An 18,704-nucleotide genomic window follows, 5' to 3' on the forward strand; every position below is an offset into this window, starting at 1 on the left:
TGTAATTACATTGAGTTCCTTTGGATAATCCAGGATAATCTCTCCCATCTCAAGACCCTTAACTTAATCACGTCTATAGTCTCTTTTCCCTTACAAGGTAACATATTCACAGGTTCTGGAAATTACAATGTAGACATCTTTGGGAGGCCCTTATTCTTCCTATCACATCCTCCTTAGCATGAGCTAGGCCTGGTATCTCATCTCCAGATATTCTGGAAATTAGGCTAACAAAATGTCATTCAATTGCAGAAAATTGCTAACATTGTCTGCAATTTTAATACTTAGTAATTTATGACATCCTTCTCTGTATCAGAAACAGGCATTGTGTCCAGTTTGCAGATAACAACTGGGGCATAGAGACATTAAATAATTTGCCCAAGGTCACAGAGCTGGTCAGTGTCAGAACTGAGTTTCACATTTAGGACTGTGGGACCTCAAAGCCCCCACTCAATGCATGCTGCCTCGGTATCTCAACATTTTTTATGCTTTTCTCATTCTGCTCTCTTTGGATGCCTTCATGTTGAAAGCTTTTCATTTAGTTCGTTTGACATTTAATAATACAACCTAGCTAGATAAAAGCTTTTATTAAGGCCCTATAAATATCATATTTGACTCATTCAGTAAGTGCCAGTGCAGGATGTCATCACAAAACACACATTGAAGATAATGTCTCCACATCCTCTAATAAATCTTCCTAAAAGTGGCATCAGATGGGTTCTTCCTCTGCAATACAAGCAGAAGTGGCCTCACCAGGTTTTCTTCTCTGTGGGCGATGTGTAAATCTGTGAATAACAGGTGGTGCTGGTGAGAAATGATCTTTCCAAAAGCCCACAAGTATACAAATATCCTATTCTTGACAAAAGAGTGTCTAACACTTTAGGGGTGTCTTAGTCTGTTTTATGCTGCTATAACAGACTACCACAGAGTGGGTAATTTATAATGAACAGAAATGTATTTGGCTTATAGTTCTGGAAGCTGGGAAGTCCAAGAGCATGGTGCCAGCATCTGGTGAAGGCCTTTGTGTTCCATCATCCCATGGCAGAAAGCAGAAGGGCAAGAGAAGGCAAGAGTAAGAAAGCAAGAGGGAATTGAACTTGCTTTTATAACAAATCCACCCTTGTGGTAACCAAACCTCTCTTGTGTTAATGACTTTAATCCACTCATGAGGTCAGAGCCCTCATGACCTAATCACCTGTTATTAGATACTGTTGCACTGGGGATTAAGTTTCTAACACATAAACTTTGGGGGGCACATTCAAACCATAGCAGGAAGTCTAAGTTAATCTCTTAACAAAGACTCTTATCCTCTTTGCTCTACTCTGGAATGTTCTCAACCTTGGTTGTGCATTAGAATCACCTTAGGGGCTTTCAAAAACACTGAGGGCTGATTCCTGCTCCCTAAAGATACTGATCTAATTGTCCTTGGGTTTAGCATCAGGGCTTTTAAAAGTTTAGAACAAAAAAAAGTTCAGAACCACTGTGATGAAGGAGAGATGATGAGAGACTTTATTCATACATGGATTTGGCTCTCAAAAAGAAACTATTTGGCTCTCAAAAAGAAAAAAAGAATCTCTATTTTGTTTGCATCAAGAGTAAGAAATCCTATTTGTGTATGTGTCCCAGGAAGCTGGCTATGTAAAAACTTTCAATATCTCCAAAAGCAATCATTTTAAACACCTAGTCTACTAAAATGCCCGATGAGAGGCCATGTCAAATGACACTAAGGAGGCCAGGTGTGGTGGCTCAGGCCTGTAATCCCAGCACTTTGGGAGACTGAGGCGGGCAGATCATCTGAGGTCAGGAGTTCGAAACCAGCCTGGCAAACATGGAGAAACCTTGTCTCTACTAAAAATACAAAAATTAGCTGGATGTGGTGGCATGCGCCTGTAATTCCAGCTACTTGGGAGGCTGAGGCAGGAGAATCGCTTGAACCCAGGAGGTTGAGGTTTCAGTGAGCTGAGACCTCACCATTGCACTCCATCCTGGTCAACAGGAGCAAAACTCCGTCTCGAAAAAAAAAAAAAAGGACACTAAGGGTGTCTGAGAGTAGCTATATGCGGTCAATGGTCTTTCACAGAAGTCCACCCTTGCTTTGAGAAGATATTCTCTTGAGTAAGCAAGTATGGTATAAGCATATCTTCAAAGAAAAATAATCCTTTATTTCTACAAAATGGTCTGGATAACCTCACTCCACCATTCAATTGCAGGAACTCAACAGGAACAAAACCATTAGCAGTGAACCATGGCAGTCTCTAGCACATATGGTATTACCATTGCTCAAAACATTTTTGGAATAAGTCTTTGGTCATCATTTGAAAGTGTGAAGATAACAATACTCATATGAATATAAAAGTTCTATTATCCTTTTTTAAAAAAGATAAAAACCGTCAAAAGGACTTAGGAGACTCCTGACAGCCAAAGATGAAAAGTTTAAGTATCAATAAGGATAAGAATTGCAATTGATTGAAACCTATCTAATGTTTTTCAATGCATGAGTTCATAATACTATAGAAAGAAACCCCCAAGCCTCATTTGTCTGCATTGAAAGATGCTAGAGAAAAGCATTTTGAAAACTGGGAAATAAGCCTTTATTTAAACTTTCCTATACAAACTGTCCCTCTAGGTCACCAAACAAGAGAAGTATCTTGTCTTAGAATGAGTAATGAAGAAGGTAAGATGGTAATGAATTATCTCCACTTTATAACCCCTAAGGAAAGATTGGGTTTAGGCACTCAGCATCAACTACTGCTAACATGACAGAAAGACAGGCAATACCAAACATTATGTACTCCTGATAGAAGTACATGTGCTACCTATGAAATAGTCTGCCAAGTAAATAGAACCTGGCTTTGATCACACCTCTTGATCTGAGGCCAATTTACAGGAAATACAGAAGGGATAAAGGAGTATGTTAACACCACAGGGATGCAATCAGCGAAATCTAGATTGTGGAAAACTCTGTAGAACAAACCTTGTTTCTTCAACTAAAAAATTGCAAGAAGCCTATGGATTAAATGAGATCTGAAAGACATATCAATCAATTGCAATATGTACACTGTATTATTTGAATCCTAATTCAAAACACTGTAAAAATGACAATGTTTATAAAACAATTAGAAATTTCAGCAATTTCTGGATTCTATGAAGGAATTATTGTTAATTTATTTAGGTATAATAATGATACTGTAGCTGCCTGAGTTCGCTCACACCTGTAATACTAGCACTTAAGGAGGGCAGGACCAGAGAATGTCTTGAGCCCAGGAGTTTGAGAACAGCCTGGGCAAATTGTGAGACTTCATCTCTACTAAAAATAAAAAAGCAAAACTAGTTGGGTGTGGTGGCATGCACCTGTAGTCCCAGCTACTTGGTAGGCTGAAATGGGAGGATTGTTTGAGCTCAAGAGGTTGAGGCTGCAGTAAGCTGTGATTGCACCACTGCACCCCAGCCTGGGCAACAGAGTGAGACTGTCTCAAAAACAAACGAACAAAAACAAACAAACAAACAAAAAAGAACAAAAACAAACAAACAAAAAACCCCACCAGGTATTGTGTTTATGTTTTCAAAACTTTATTTTAGAAATACATACTGAAATATTTGCAGATGAAGTATGTTGTTTGGATGTGAGGAGTGAATACAGCTCAAGATCAGTGGTTCTCAACTGGGTACAATTTTGCCGCAAGGTACATTTAGCAATGTCTGGAGACAGTTTTGTTTGTCACATCTTGGGGCTTGGGGTGCTTTAGACATCTAGTGGGTGAAGGCCATAAATGTTGCTAAACATCTTACAATGCACAGGACAATCGTCCACTGTAAGATAATGGCACCCTAACGACCTTGAATGTGTCCATAGAAGCAAAGGCTTGACGTGCAGCTCATCTGAGTGTTGGAGAACGCCTTGTGAGCCTCCTGGAACAAGCTCTCCTGGAACAGAGAGGCCTGTGAGGAGTTGCTCCAGGGCCATTTGCCACTCACCTCCTTATCTCCCCTGAGAAACTGTCATGAAGCAGTTTCTAATAGTCTGTTTGTTTGGGTTGGGATATGGGGCTTCCTGCCCTGCCCCTCCTAGTACAAAGTTACAGAACAGAAAAACAGTTGCAATCTACAGTGGGCTCCTCAGCAATGGGAGTCGAGGTTATCTGGCCCCTTTTGTTGTAGTGTCCTTTTTGGTATGTGGGATAAGCACAGTACGAAGCTGGCACCATTGGCTACTGTTTTCTTTGCTATGTAAGTAATAAACTGTCTTCATCTTAAAGTGATTAGTTATACTTTTACCAGTCAAGTCATTCAGACCTTGCCTTGTCTTGTGTGTGCTTGACATCTGTGACAAACAATTTTCTAGCCCAAAATGTCATTATGCTGAGGTTGAGAAACTCTAAATGAAGCAAGATTGGTCATGAGTTGATTACTGTTGAAGTAGGTGGCAAGTACATGAACAGTACAAATGGTAATGTACTGTTAATATCTTGTCTAATTTTGTGTATGCTTGAAGCTCTCCCTAATAAAAAATTATATTTTAAGAAGGATAAAAACTGGTCACCTTGCTTTTTTAGATGTATGACATTCTAAGTACATACACTGAGGCAATATGCACAAATGCACAAACTTTGCTGTCAGATTTCTAGCTCCACCAGTAAGTTACAAACTGTGCGTTCTTGAGTGAGTACGTGACCTCTTTAAGCCTCAGTTTCTTCCACAACAAAATAAAACTATTAATGCCCCCTGGGGGGTTTGTGGGGATTAAATATAAGTCAAGTGTTTGGCTGAATGTCTTAAATAAATACCTTTATTAGACCATCTTCCTTTGTTTTTTTGCCTGCTACTTTTCAATAGAGAAATGCAAAGACCACTTCTTGTTATCTGTACAAGTAATTTTGATCTAGTCGATTTCTTTCCAAATAATTCCCTGGAAAATGTAGATAGATGGCCTTGATCTGAAAAGTTTTATTCTAAGTGTTTAAAATAGTAAACTGACTGGGCACAGTGGCTCATGCCTGTAATCCCAGCACTTTGGGAGGCCGAGGCTTGGGGGGATGACTTGAGGTCAGGAGTTTGAGACCAGCCTGGCCAACATGGTGACACCCCATCTGTACTAAAAATACAAAAACTAGCCGCCACGTGGTGATGGGCACTTGTGATCCCAGCTACTCAGGAAGCTGAAACAGAAGAATCACTTGAACCCAGGAGGCGGAGGTTGTACTAAGCCAAGATCACTTCACTGCACTCCAGCCTGGGTGACAGAGCAAGATTCTGTCTCAAACAAACAAACAAACAAACCACACACAGCAAACCCTGGAGGGCTCCAGGGGATGGGGAATGAGAAGGAATGTATATGGTGAATTCAGTAGTTCTCAGCTACTGAATGGGGGTGATTTTGTTCCACAGGAGACATTTAACAATGTCTGGAGACATTTTTGGTTGTCATGACTTGGGGAAGGGGAGTACTACCGGTATCTAGTGATTAGAGACCGGGGATGCTATTAAACATCCTATGTCCTATGCACAGGACAGCCCCTACAACAAAGAATTATCTAGCCCAAAATATCAGTCATACCAAGGTTGAGAAACCCTGGGCTAATGTAACCAAAATTTCTTGGTGAAGCTTTTCCTGGGTAATTAACTTTGCCTTTCTTTGTTCTTCTTACCCAACACATACAGGTTATTAAAGACATGCTCAGGAGAAATTCAAAATGTGATTACTCTAGCTCTGTGGCCCTAATTTGTTATTCATTTCTTTATGAGAAAAAAAAATCCAAGTAGTGTTCTGATTTTATTGCCTTCAAGTTTCACTTACCAAACTCAAAGCATGCACTGATTACCTTCTTAATTAATAGACTGTGAAAGCGGGGCATCACTTTATTAACTCGTGGAAAGGATGTACCATCTCCTGACAGCTCTTTAGTCTTTGTTTCCAACTACTACCAATGAGGGAGGATTGAGATGAAGGGGATTCAGACACTGCTCTACAAACAGATTATATTTCTCTTGTTAAAATAGCCCATCTCTGGCCAGGTGCAGTGGCTCACGCCTGTAATTCCAGCACGTTGGGAGGTCGAGGTGGACAGATCACTTGAGGTCAGGAGTTTGAGACCAGCCTGGCCAATATGGTGAAACCCCATCTCCGCTAAACATACAAAAATTACCTGGGCATGCTGGCGCACGCCTGTGGTCCCAGCTACTCGGGAACCTGAAGCAGGACAATCGCTTGAACCTGGGAGGCAGAGGTTTCAGAGAGCCGAGATTGCACCACTGCACCCCAGCCTGGGCGACAGAACAAGACTCTGTCTCAAAAAAAAAAAAAAAATTAAAATTAAAAATTACTGTTGAATTAGGTGAGGGCAAGACAACTATAAAAGCTAGGGGACAAAATTGCAAAACACCTAGGATTCCATGTTCAAAGTGTTTTGAAGATATCTTAAGTTTTCACACAATTTAGAATAAACTAAAAATGGAAGTAATACGCAGTGCATATGTGTCTGCCTAATGAAAAAATACAACACAGAGCTCTAATCAGTGGCCCAATCAAAGGTTTGGCAAATTAATAATATATTTATTTTAAATTTAAATAAAATGTTTGATGTATGCATTTATCATTTTTAAGTGAGTCCCCATTATACCCATTTTATTTTTCTTTTCTTTTCTTTTTTGAGACAGGTCTTACTCTGTCACCCAGGCTGGAGTGCAGTGGCGTGATCTCGGCTCACTGCAACCTCCAGCTCCTGGGTTTAAGTGATTCTCTTGCCTCAGCCTCCGGAGTAGCTGGGATTACAGGCGCATGCCACCACACCCGGCTAATTTTTGTATTTTTAGTAGAGACAGGGTTTCATCATGTTGGCCAGGCTGGTCTCGAACTCCTGACTGTAGGTGATCCGCCCGCCTCGGCCTTCCAAAGTGCTGAGATTAGAGTCGTGAGTCACTGCGACCAGCCCCATTTTATTTTTCAATTAACTGACCAACTGGTCCCCACTGTAGAGGGTAAGAAAACTTCTAGTGTACTTTCTGGTGATTATAACTCTCTCCTACCTTGTATAATGGAGAAAGCCCTACAGAGCTTTTTTATTAATTCTCCATTTTTTGTCTTGAATTCTTTGTGTGAGACTTAAGAAAGTCCTTCATTTGCCACCCTAAAGAAAGATGTAATAACCACATGGAAGAAAATTTATGAGGCAGGCAGGTGCACAAGTCTTACCTATCTCTCTTCGAGGCTGGCCCAGCTCCTGCCCACCTCTGAGAAAGCTGAGGAGTTGTAGAAGGTTGAGTCGGCCATCTGTGGTATCTCTAGGTGGGTCTCACCTGGCCTTCAGACATCAGAAACCTCTAACAACCCTAGAAGTCTGGCAGGGTTGAGGTGGAGAGCCTTGTAAACATTGATCACAACATCTGTGTTGTTGATGTTAATGATAATGTTGATCAGTTTAGAGGCTGGAGTCAAGTTGGAGTTGGTCCATCCAACATTGATCCATGTCTCACTCAAAATCTGGGTTGAAACCCACTCATTCTCCTGAACAGCCTAGAGATGACCTTAAATGGACAAACTCAGGAGTCCCTCTGGGCAAGGAGGATACAGAATAAACAGTGATTTAAATTCCTTTCACTCATTCAACAAACATTTACTAAGCATGTTGGAAGTCATGCATCCAAGATAAATGTGATCATCTCCACTCTCAAAGGATATATAGAACAAGAAGATATATGTAAAGATATATGTAGGACAAACTCTTAAAGATTGATTTTTTGGTAAATATAATGGTACTATTAAAAATTATCATGTTAGTCTTTCAAAAGAAATTATCATTAAGTTATTCTGTACTTTTATTTATGACTTAAATCAATGGAGCTAAGAAAAAAGATTTGAAACAGGTATTATTTTTCTCTTTCTCCTGGGCCTTATTTACCAATTTTTAAATTTTCTTTTCTCTTTCCACGTGTGTGTGTGTGTGTGTGTGTGAGAGAGAGAGACAGAGACAGAGACAGCGAGAGAAAGAATTTGTAGTTCATGGAAAGACAAATAAAACTTTAAAATGTTCTAATACCTGGGGCAGGACTGAAATAAAAAGTATATTTCACTTTTTGAGGCCTCGTTGTGAGAATGGGGCAAAATTAATTTTATGCCAATTGCACCATTTTCTTTACCCCATAGTATTTGAGAGCTGGCTCCAAGTCATTGAGAATAAAGGACAAAAATAAGAGAGACTAACGAGACTTATTTTCTCCCCCATAGTTCCCAGCACTGGGAAGACTGGGGAAACCCCAGGTTTCACAAGAGACACTCACAAGTCTAGCCTCTCATTCCACATCTGCTTGCATGGTAATTGGGCTGTTTCAGGGAGCCAAGGAGGAGTTAGGGAAGGCATGGTCACCAAGACTTGCGTTACAGGACCACATTGGGTAGGGATCTAGGGTCTGCCAGGAAGAGGTTAGTGCACTCTAGAGAGCCAGATTCACGTCGCTTCTCAGCCTTTTGGCTAAGATCAAGTGGAGAACCAGATTCAGAATTAGCCTCTGCTCTACCTGTCAATGTTCAGAGTGAGAACTATCAGCAGAGCAGCCTATGGCAGTGATTATACATCCACTAAGTGAGTTAAGAGGACTCGAATCAGCCTACCCCATAGTTTCTGAAGGACACGAAACTGCGTTGAGTTAGCTTGAAGGCTGTGCACATACATACCTGTAATATTAGGGCTCATGTAGAGGAATTACAGGGAGATAGATAAGAGGAAAGAAGGCCTACTGATGTTTGGAACAAAAGGTAAAAATAAGGCCGGACGCAGTGACTTACGCCTGTAATCCCAACACTTTGGGAGGCCGAGGCGGGCAGATCACTTGAGGTCAGGAGTTCAAGACCAGCCTTGCCAACATGGTAAAACCCCATCTCTACTAAAAGTACAAAAATTAGCCAGGCATGGTGGTGGGTGCCTGTAATCCCAGCTACTCAGGAGGCTGAGGCAGAGAATTGCTTGAATCTGGGAGATGGAGGTTGCGGTGAGCTGAGATCGCACCACTGCACTCCAGCCCGAGCAACATGGTGAGACTCTATTTCAAAAGAAAAAAAGGTAAAAATATAATATCTCCTTTCCCTTTAAGTGGTTTTAAAAAAATGTTCAGATATCTAAGCTTCATAAATTTGGAGAGTTTTAAGTTGTTCAATTCCTTCCAAATAAGGACTAAATATTTAATGAACATTTACATTGTTTCTATTAATTTTTCTTTCCTTACTATGGCTAAAAATTTTCCTTAAAGAAGACAAGGAAGGGACAAACCATATCCTTTGATGCTCACTGCTAAATTGAGGAATTGGGTTTTATTTTTGCTAAAAAGACATGGCATTAATGTTTGCTATGACCAGTCCCAGCAAGCTGTAAGAAACCACCTCCACTAAGGATATTATGGAAATGCAGGTACCGTTCTCCTGTAACAACTCAACATTCTCTCTTCTCACCTATTTATTACCTAGAACCAGCATGGGACCTGGAACATGTGCCCCACATATTTGAAGACTGATGGAGCTAACTGATGACTGGTGCCTGGGAAGGCAGCATGTTTGCCACCCTGTTCTCACTTCTGAAGGAGCTGGAAGATTTCATTTCCAAAGCCTCTGGCCAGATCACACTCCCCCTCCCCCAAGCTGAATGCCTGGGAATCATCTCTTTCTCACAGACAGGAAGCCCTTATGTCACCATGAAGTCTTGGCAGCAAAGACTGGTAAAGAGGAAAGAACAAACTGGGAGGCAGTTTTCCATTTGATACATGTATTCACTGTAGAAAATCGGAGTCCACTTCAATGACTGGTCTCTTGAAAGAACTGTCTCTGTCAGTCAATCAACAGATATTTATTGAACCCTTAATGCATACCAGGCACCATGCAGGGCCCACAGGAGTACCTTTCCCAGGGATCACGTAATATAGTGGAAGAAGTGAGGGCTTTGGAATTAGATCTTGAACCAGTCAAAATTTCAGTGTGAAAGTGTTTTATGCTACCATTTTACTTTGTGATCCAAAGGCAAGGAGGAAGGTAAACCAGTAGTATAAAATGATTTCACATAGAATTTCGAAACAGCAGAAGGGTTGCTAGAAATAACAAGGCTAACCACATTATTTCCTACAAGGGCACCTTAGGGGATCCCTGTTTTAATGAATAAATAAAAATGATGTGTAATTATCATATCAATTGCTTGCATCTAAGTGAGTGCTTCTGGAGTTATTTGATGGTGCTTAAAAATCTTTGGTCTCTGAAGTGCATTTAACCATCTTCTTAACTCTTATCTATATTATTAATTTGCAGATCAAAGTTAACTTGGTGCTATGCAAATGAAGGGACTTCAAATGAATGAGATTTTACTGTAAAATTTAAAATCCATATTACTTGTAACAGAACTGCAATATATTTTGAGGACATGCCTCAACATATCTAAAAGAGACATTATGGTTTAAAGCAGTGTTATTCAATAGAATTTTCTGCAATGATGGAATTTTCCATATCTGCGTTGTCCAAATACAATAGTCACGAGCCACATATAACTACTGAGCACTTAAAATGTGGCTGGTGTCAGTGGCTCATGCCTGTAATCCCAGCACTTTGGGAGGCCAAGGTGGGCAGATCACGTGAGGTCAGGAGTTCGAGACCAGCCTGGCCAACATGGCGAAACCCCATCTCTACTAAAACTACAAAAATTAGCTGGACGTGGTGGTGGGTACCTGTAATCCCAGCTACTCGGGAGGCTGAGGCAGGAGAATCACTTGAACCCAGGAGCCGAGATCATGCCATTGCTCTCCAGCCTGGGTGACACAGTGAGACTCCATCTCAAAAAAAGAGTGGCTAGTGTGACTGAGGAACTGAATTTTAAATTTTAATTAATTAATTAATTTTTTGTTTTAAATTGAGACGGAGTCTGGCTCTGTTGCCCAGTCTGGAGTGCAGTGGTGCAATCTCGGCTCACTGCAAGCTCCACCTCCTGGGTTCATGCCATTCTCCTGCCTCAGCCTCCCGAGTAGCTGGGACTACAGGCGTCCGCCACCATGCCTGGCTAATTTTTTTGTATTTTTAGTAGAGATGGGGTTTCACCGTGTTAGCCAGGATGGTCTCAATCTCCTGATCTTGTGATCCATCTGCCTCAACCTCCCAAAGTGCCAGGATTACAGGCGTGAGCCACCCCACCCAGCCAATTAATTAATTTTAAACAGCTGTGTATGGTTAGCGGCTACCTTATTCAACAGTGTAGGTTTAAAGAAAAAGTGAAATTGGATGCTGGGAACCCAAATTCCAGCTCTATCCTTGCTATCTTGGACAATTAAGCTCTGTGAGCTTTAATTTTCTCACTTAAAATGGGAATATAGGCTAAGGCTCAGTGGCGCACACCTATAATCCCAGTGCGTTGGGAGGTTCAGGTGGAAGGATCGCTTGAGGCCAGAGTTCAAGACCAGCCTGAGAAACACAGCAAAACCCCCATCTCTACAAAATATTTAAAAATCATCCAGGTGTGGTGGTGCATGCCTGCAGTCTTAGCTCCTTGGGGGGCTGAGGCAAGAGGACCACTTGAGCCCAGTAGTTTGAAGTTACAGTGAGCTATGATTGCACCACTGCACTCCAGCCTGGGCAACAGAGTAAGACCTTGTCTCAAAAAAAAAAAAAAAAAAAAAAAGCAGGGGGGAGGATTATAAATAATATCTACATCACAGTATTTGGGGTAAGAGGAATTGAGGTAATGTTTGGGCATTCTTTTATTTCCAAATAAGTACCAACCAAGTACCAAAATTAAATATGTGGAAAATAAATACTCAACTCTCTTATTTAAAGGTAGTTTCCATCCCCAGAGAGCTATAAAAGATTATTAAGTTCATGATTATTTTCACCTTTCAGATTCAATATTCAGCAGCAATGCTTATAACTATTGGCTGTTAAGTAGCACCACCAGCAGTAACCAGAAATGGTCGTGTGACAGCTTGGGGGTATCAATGTATAGTACACAAAGGGCTGGTAGTCAGAAAGTTTAATTTACAGAAGTTGAGCCTGCCTGTGTGAGAAAAGTACACTGAGAACCGAAAAGCATGAGAAAAATGTTAATGAAATCACTTCTTTATTATTGTTACCATTAATAATGTAATCCATTTTAATTGCCCAAGGAGGTTAAATAAGCCTATTCAATTTAATAGAGAAATCAAGGCATAAATTAGCAGCATAGGCAAGTGGTCAGGAGCTTGAGTCCTTTTGTTGAATATAATTACATAAAATAAGGCATGGAAAGTACTTAGTCCAGGGCATGTCACCCTAAAATGTCAACTATTATAATGATGATAAGTGATACATTTGGGAGACCATGAAATTAGAGGCCTTTGTCTATCTTCAATTTGCAAAAGGTATTGGAATACGGAATGATATTTGCACAGATTTAATTTACATGACTGGAACATAGAAGAATCATCTCAACTTTCCATATCTGCACCAGTCCAGAACTGAATCTAGTTGTTTTTTTTGAAACAGAGTCTCACTCTGTCACCCAGGCTGGAGTACAGTGGCGCGATCTTGGCTCACTGTAACCTCCACCTCCTGGGTTCAAGCAATTCTCCTGCCTCAGCCTCCCAAGTAGCTGGGATTACAGGCACCTGCCACCATGCCTGGCTAATGTTTTTTGTATTTTTAGTCGAGAGGGGGTTTCACCATGTTGGTCAGGCTGGTTTCGAACTCCTTACCTCAAGTGATTCGCCTGCCTCGGCCTCCCAAAGTGCGAGATTACAGGTGTCAGCTACCATGGCCGGCCCGACTCTAGTTGTTTTGACACCACTTCAAATCTAATTTTGAAATGAGGCATGAATGAATGAATGAATCAATCAATCAATCAATGCCTCCTGATTCCCCCATTAACTCAATACAATCAGCTAGTAAAACTCATGAGTCTTCAATATACAATACAAATTTCTCCAAATTTAAGATAATATGGAGGCAACTGGGGAAGGGACCAACTGGGCAAAATGATCAATCAGTCATGTAGCTCAAGTGTCTGCTGGATATGAACCTAGACTACTTTCTGAGGAATATGGTGCTTAAACCAGCCACCCATATCCATTCCAAGGGGCATGAGAAGCTTTTGACGGGATGCCGGGACAGGAGAGAGCAGGGCCAGTGTTCATTCTCAGGGTAGTGGAGTGAAACCAGTTTCACAGTTAAGCAAAGAAATTCCCTCTGCCTCGTTGTTGGGAAGTTGCCTCTGGCCCTCGATCTCTTCTTCACATCATCTGGGGTCCTTCTTAACACTTTGTCCCACTGCCTAAACTTTATCTAGAACTCATTCAGTTTAACAAGGCTCCCCTAGAAACACGTTCCCCGGGCACCCCCTCCCCAAGAGAAAAGACCCTATAAAGAGATCTCACTTACATGACAGTTGCATAACATTGAATTCAGAAATGGATAGTCTTCACTTGAGGTCAGGAGTTTGAGACAAGCCTGGCCAACATGGTGAAATCCCGTCTCTACTAAAAGTACAAAAATTAGCTGGGCATGGTGGTGCACGCCTGTAGTCCCAGCTACTTGGGAGGCTGAGGCAGGAGAATCACTTGAATCCGGGAGGCGGAGGTTGCAGTGAGCCGAGATCGCACCATTGCACTCCAGCCTGGGCAGCAAGAGCGTAACTCCATCTCAGAATAAAAGGAATGGATATTCTAATCAGGATTTTGTGACGTTTCTACTAGAAGAATTTCTCATTTGATAGGATAAAGAACATTTTGTTAAAACATTTCTGCAATACCCTCAGGCTCCCATAGCATATTGATCTGACCTTTTTTTTAGTAAGCAAATTTGTTCTTGTCATCTAAGTCTATCCAGGGAGCTGACATACTCTGCAAGGGGATAAATAAATATTAGTCACAATTTGTTTTTCTTTGTTTTTTTTTTTTAATCACCTTAAGTTGGAGAAGATAATATTTCCATTTTTAGTGCGACTACTAATTAGCACAGATTCATTACACTCGCAGATACATAGGACTTTACTTTTTGAACTGACTTTGATATTCAATAGGGCAAAAATCAGTAAGAAAGTATTCACATTACCTTGCGCCACAATTGCGGAGCACGATTGTCCTCTTCCATGATGCACTCCTGATGGCCTACCATGCCTGCTCCTGATCTTTTTATCTTCTGTGGAGGCCTCCTCCCTTTGGAGTTCTTTTGAGTCACAGGATGAAATTTTTGTTGCTTACTTGACCAAAGGTCAAGCAGGCTCTCTGTGCCCAGCGCTCAAAGATAAGCTCGGAGGAGCTCAGAGTGTCCCAGTTATTGAATAAGGAGAGATTTGAGTTGCGGGGGACTCTTGCTTTATTTACCACAAGCCTCCTCTTGTCCCCTCTGGGCTGTTGTTCATTGACAATTGCTGTGCTCTGAACTAGTGCTATGATGGCCTGTTGTGTGGGGACAGGCAGGTTGTGGTGAAAGCTGCAGTCGTGAAAAAGGCTATTGTTTAATCTACCCCGTCCCTCGCTGAAGCTATGGCAACAAATTCCGTTGGTGAATTAACTATGTCATTGTGCACTGGCTCAACTGATTATGCTCCTGGAATGACAAACATTTTCTCTCTCTTTTTTTCAAGACAAACAGTGACTGAGACCTTGAAGTGTTAATATACAACTCAGCACTTTCTTTAAATAGGAGAATAAAGATGGAGAAAATAAATCTCTCAAACATACTTTAATTGATTCTAATAAACATTTTATCCCTTCCAAGGAGCTATTCTCAGCACCATTGATAATGAATTTGTGCATCTTAACTATGTGGAGTCTTCGGAATTTGTGTTAAGGTAATTTTCTCTCAGATAACTCTGTGTTAAAAGAACTCTTTAAATATGCATGTGCTTCAGTCTTTCTGAGAACAAGATTCTTTTTAAATCTAGCTGCACCAAAGGGCTATGGAAACTTTGGCTGCAGACTGTTACCTCAGTTCAGACGGAAGGCAGCTGCTCCACCTAAACTCACCTTTGCCAAGTAAAGATATCCTTTGTCCCATCCTAGCAGGAAAACTCTTAGTAGCTTTCTCCTCAATTTCAATCTCCAGGACAGTAAAACGTGCTCTGATTGGTCGAAGGATGCTTTTCAGACTCCCCAATCCCTCCCCACCATTCATTCATCCTATATCTTCTCCATCTGGGTACCCTGCCAGTCGCTGGGGGAGCTCTGCCGGTGGCCACACTGTGTTTCCTAGCGTGGTAGTGCATAGTGTTCTGACTTGCTAAGCTGGAATCACATTTCCCAGGATCCCCGTCCCTGAAGGCGTTGGGTTACAGATGACCAAAAGAAGAATTTGCACAAGATATGGGAGGTGGGAGTGAAGCAGGAGCCATTACTTTCCAAAGGTTGTTGTGGTTAGGCATGGTTACAAACAGAGGTAGAGGTGAAAGCGGATCCCGCTTGTCCTCACTCCCCCTCACTCTGTGTCCAGATTTTTTTTCTGAGTGCTGACCCTGTTGACAAACAGGAGCCCCAGGGCCACCACCAGACACTTGGCTGCAGACCCATAGAGGTAGGAACAGCTTCTCATAGGTCTCCCCAACCGGCTTCCCCTTCCACTTGCACAGCTGGATATGCTGGGCTTCTCAGACTGATGGTGGGTGGCTCCTCCCATTTTCCAATTTCCTCCTGGACCTCCAATCACCCATCCCTCTCACAATGGGGCCGGGACTAATTCCTATGATAAATCCCTTCCTCTACAGCTCATCATGGTTTTGCTTCCCTGACTGAACTCAGATTAACAATACTTATTTTTTCCAAACAATACAAGTACCGTTAGGAGAGCATCCTCAGCATGGAGAGAGGTTAGAGGGCCATAGGGAGAAAACTGCATGGAACTTGAGTCGAAAAGTATCTGGGGAGCCTAAGGAAATAGACGTTATATTTGTATCAGATATCTCCCTACAGTTGCTGATAGCCCTCACCCTGCAAAGCCTCTCTTTAGATCCAAACAGTTAGCTCTTCCCTCTTCTTCCCTCTTGTGGCTTCCCCTCATCCTCATTCTGTTTATTTGTTTGTTTGTTTGTTTGGAGATGGAGTTTCACTCTGTCACCCAGGCTGGAGTGCAGTGTCATGATCTGGTTCATTGCAACCTCCACCTCCGAAATTCAAGTGATTCTCCTGCCTCAGCCTCCCGAGTAGCTGGGATTACAGGCGTGCACCACCATGGCCAGCTAATTTTAGTATTTTTAGTAGAGATGGAGTTTCACCATGTTGGCCAGGCTGGTTTAGAACTACTGACCTCAGGTGATCCACCTGCCTTGGCCTCCCAAAGTGCTGGGATTACAGACATGAGCCACCAAGCCTGGCTGTCCTCATCCTCATCCTCATTCTTTTTTTGTTTGTTTGTTTGAGACAGAGTTTCACTCTTGTTGCCCAGGCTGGAGTGCAATGGTGCGATCTCGGCTCACTACAACCTCCACCTCCCAGGTTCAAGCGATTCTCCTGCCTCAGCCTCCTGAGTAGCTGGGATTACAGGCATGCGCCACCATTCCAGGTTAATTTTGTACTTTTAGTGGAGACAGGGTTTCACCATGTTGGTCAGGATGGTCTCAAACCCCCAACCTTAGGTGATTCACCCTCCTCGGCCTCCCAAAGTGCTGGGATTACAGGCATGAGCCACTGCACTGGGCCCTTATCCTTATTCTTATCTTGCACAGATGATTCCCCAAAAGAGGCTGGGATTGGCCATCAAAGGTAAGCCATGCTGCAGAGGTGAGTACCAGGTAGTGAACTAAAACAGAAACAAAACGAAACCATACCCAAGTCCTGGGCACATTATTTCCTCCAGATTTATTCACTGGATCCGTTGAAATGATGGCCCAACTTGATGCAGCATGGACAGGTCAACTCAAATAGAAAGTTTCCCTGATACTAACTGAAGCCTGGTTCAGCTGTCAGGAAAAATCATCCACCTCTGTTTACACTCGTTTGCTCTTGTCAGTAATGGAAAAATTACTCTTGTGTCATTAAGGCCCAATGATTTACAAGAGAGGCATATTTTGAAATTGCTTCTTGCTGTCATATCTTAGAATAACAGTGCATTTGACTATATTTCCAAGCTTCTTGTCTCACATTCCAAAGAAGGATCGCTACCAATCTGCTCCCTCAGTTAATTCCTGCTTAGAGCAGGTAATTCTTTGTCATGAGCACAAGAAAGGTGAGAGGGTAGGTTTTGATTAATTATGACTGTAAAACAAAGATAATGAGGACAGAGTCACCAATACCCCTACATACTCTATTCTCATCACAGACCTAGTTGGGTCAGTAAATTAAGCCATTTACCCTTGGATTATGGAGGTGTCTATTACCCAAACACTTATTGGTGGCTTTCTGGGGTCTTCTCTACTTTTGAGAGTCTCATGAACTAAAATGGTATCAGGGATTCATATTGAAAGTTCTGTAGTACCATACAGTGACTACAGTTAAGAGAATTTTACTGAATCTTTACAAATAGCTAGAAGAAAAACTTTTGCATGTTACCAACACAAAGAAATGCTAAATGTTTAAGTGATGAATTTGCTAATTACCCTGATTTAATTATAACACCTGGCACACGTAATAAAATATCCCACTGTAGCACACAAATACGTACATTTATTATGTGTCAACTATAAATAATAATAATAAAATATCATTTACAGCAACATGGATGGAACTGGAGGTCATTATCTTAAGTGAAACAAGCCAGGCAAAAAAAGACAAATGTTGTACGTTCTCACTTATATGTGGGAGCTAAAAAGTTTGATCACATAGAGGTGGAGAGTGGAAAGACAGATAACAGAGACTGGAAAGGGTGAGTGGTGGGAGAGGGAGGATGAAGAGAAGTAGGTTAAAGGGCACAAACATACAGTTAGATCGAAGGAGTAAATTCAATGTTTGATAACAGAATGGGGTGACTATAGTTAACAAAAGTGTATTGTCCTGAGGTGATGAGCACACTAAATACCCTGACTTGATCAATATGCATTATACACATGTGACAAAATTTCACATGTACCCCATAAATTTCTACAAATAAAAAAATAATAATAATATTAAAAGGGAAAAAAGAAAAAAAATTGTATTTTACTCTCTCCTACCACAAGGGGTGCTCCAGAGCTCTGAGAATCGCCCAGGTCCATATAGTTGGAAATGGGTTGGCAGCAGGTCTCAGCTACCTTGTATAGCACTTTATGTGAATTAAAAAAAAAAAAAAAAAAAAAAAAGGGCACTCCTCTGAGCTCTGAGCTAAAGCAGCTATGTGGTGAGCCCTGTGTAATCTCCCAGTCTGCAAGGAACCTTTGCAGCCCCTGAGCCTCAGAGAAAAGGGAGTTGTTGAAGAAGCAAACTGTGTCAGCCCCATCACAGGAGGTACACACCTGAATTTGGGGGACAAGTATCTTCTCTGGTCAGGGGGTATTCTATGCCAGGAGGGATGGTCAACTAGGCCTCAGCTCTAGAGCTGGTGAACCGTCCTCCTTTTCCACTAATTCCCCAACAGCATTTTGTTTGCCTTTCTAGTACCTCACCTGTTGGTAGGGGGTGCCCTGAATCATGGCCTTGGGCCCCATTTTAAGGGTCCTGCTTTGGCTCTCCTCTTCTGAGGAGTCCATGGGCCAAGGAGACAGGGTGCATGTGTGGAGACCCCCATCCTCCTTCTAGAACACTCAAGTTCTCTGCCCAAATTCCTGAGTCTGCTTCCAGGGTCTGTTTGGCCTCTTCCTCATGACCACTTT

At 41.8% G+C, this 18,704-nt stretch overlaps 1 protein-coding gene across 1 annotated transcript in view; it reads right to left on the reverse strand.

The window, feature by feature from the left end:
* Positions 1 to 14,356, reverse strand: part of PCYT1B (phosphate cytidylyltransferase 1, choline, beta) — a 116,199-nt gene extending 101,843 nt beyond the window's left edge. The window contains exon 1 of the mRNA XM_025372820.1: positions 14,039 to 14,356. Coding sequence (XP_025228605.1) covers positions 14,039 to 14,101 — 63 coding nt within the window. The 5' untranslated portion in view covers positions 14,102 to 14,356. The remainder of the gene's footprint in view (positions 1 to 14,038) is intronic.
* Between the last annotated feature and the right edge of the window lie 4,348 nt (positions 14,357 to 18,704).

The sequence above is a fragment of the Theropithecus gelada genome, chromosome X (genome assembly GCF_003255815.1).
Source record: "Theropithecus gelada isolate Dixy chromosome X, Tgel_1.0, whole genome shotgun sequence".
Classification (NCBI taxonomy): domain Eukaryota; kingdom Metazoa; phylum Chordata; class Mammalia; order Primates; family Cercopithecidae; genus Theropithecus; species Theropithecus gelada.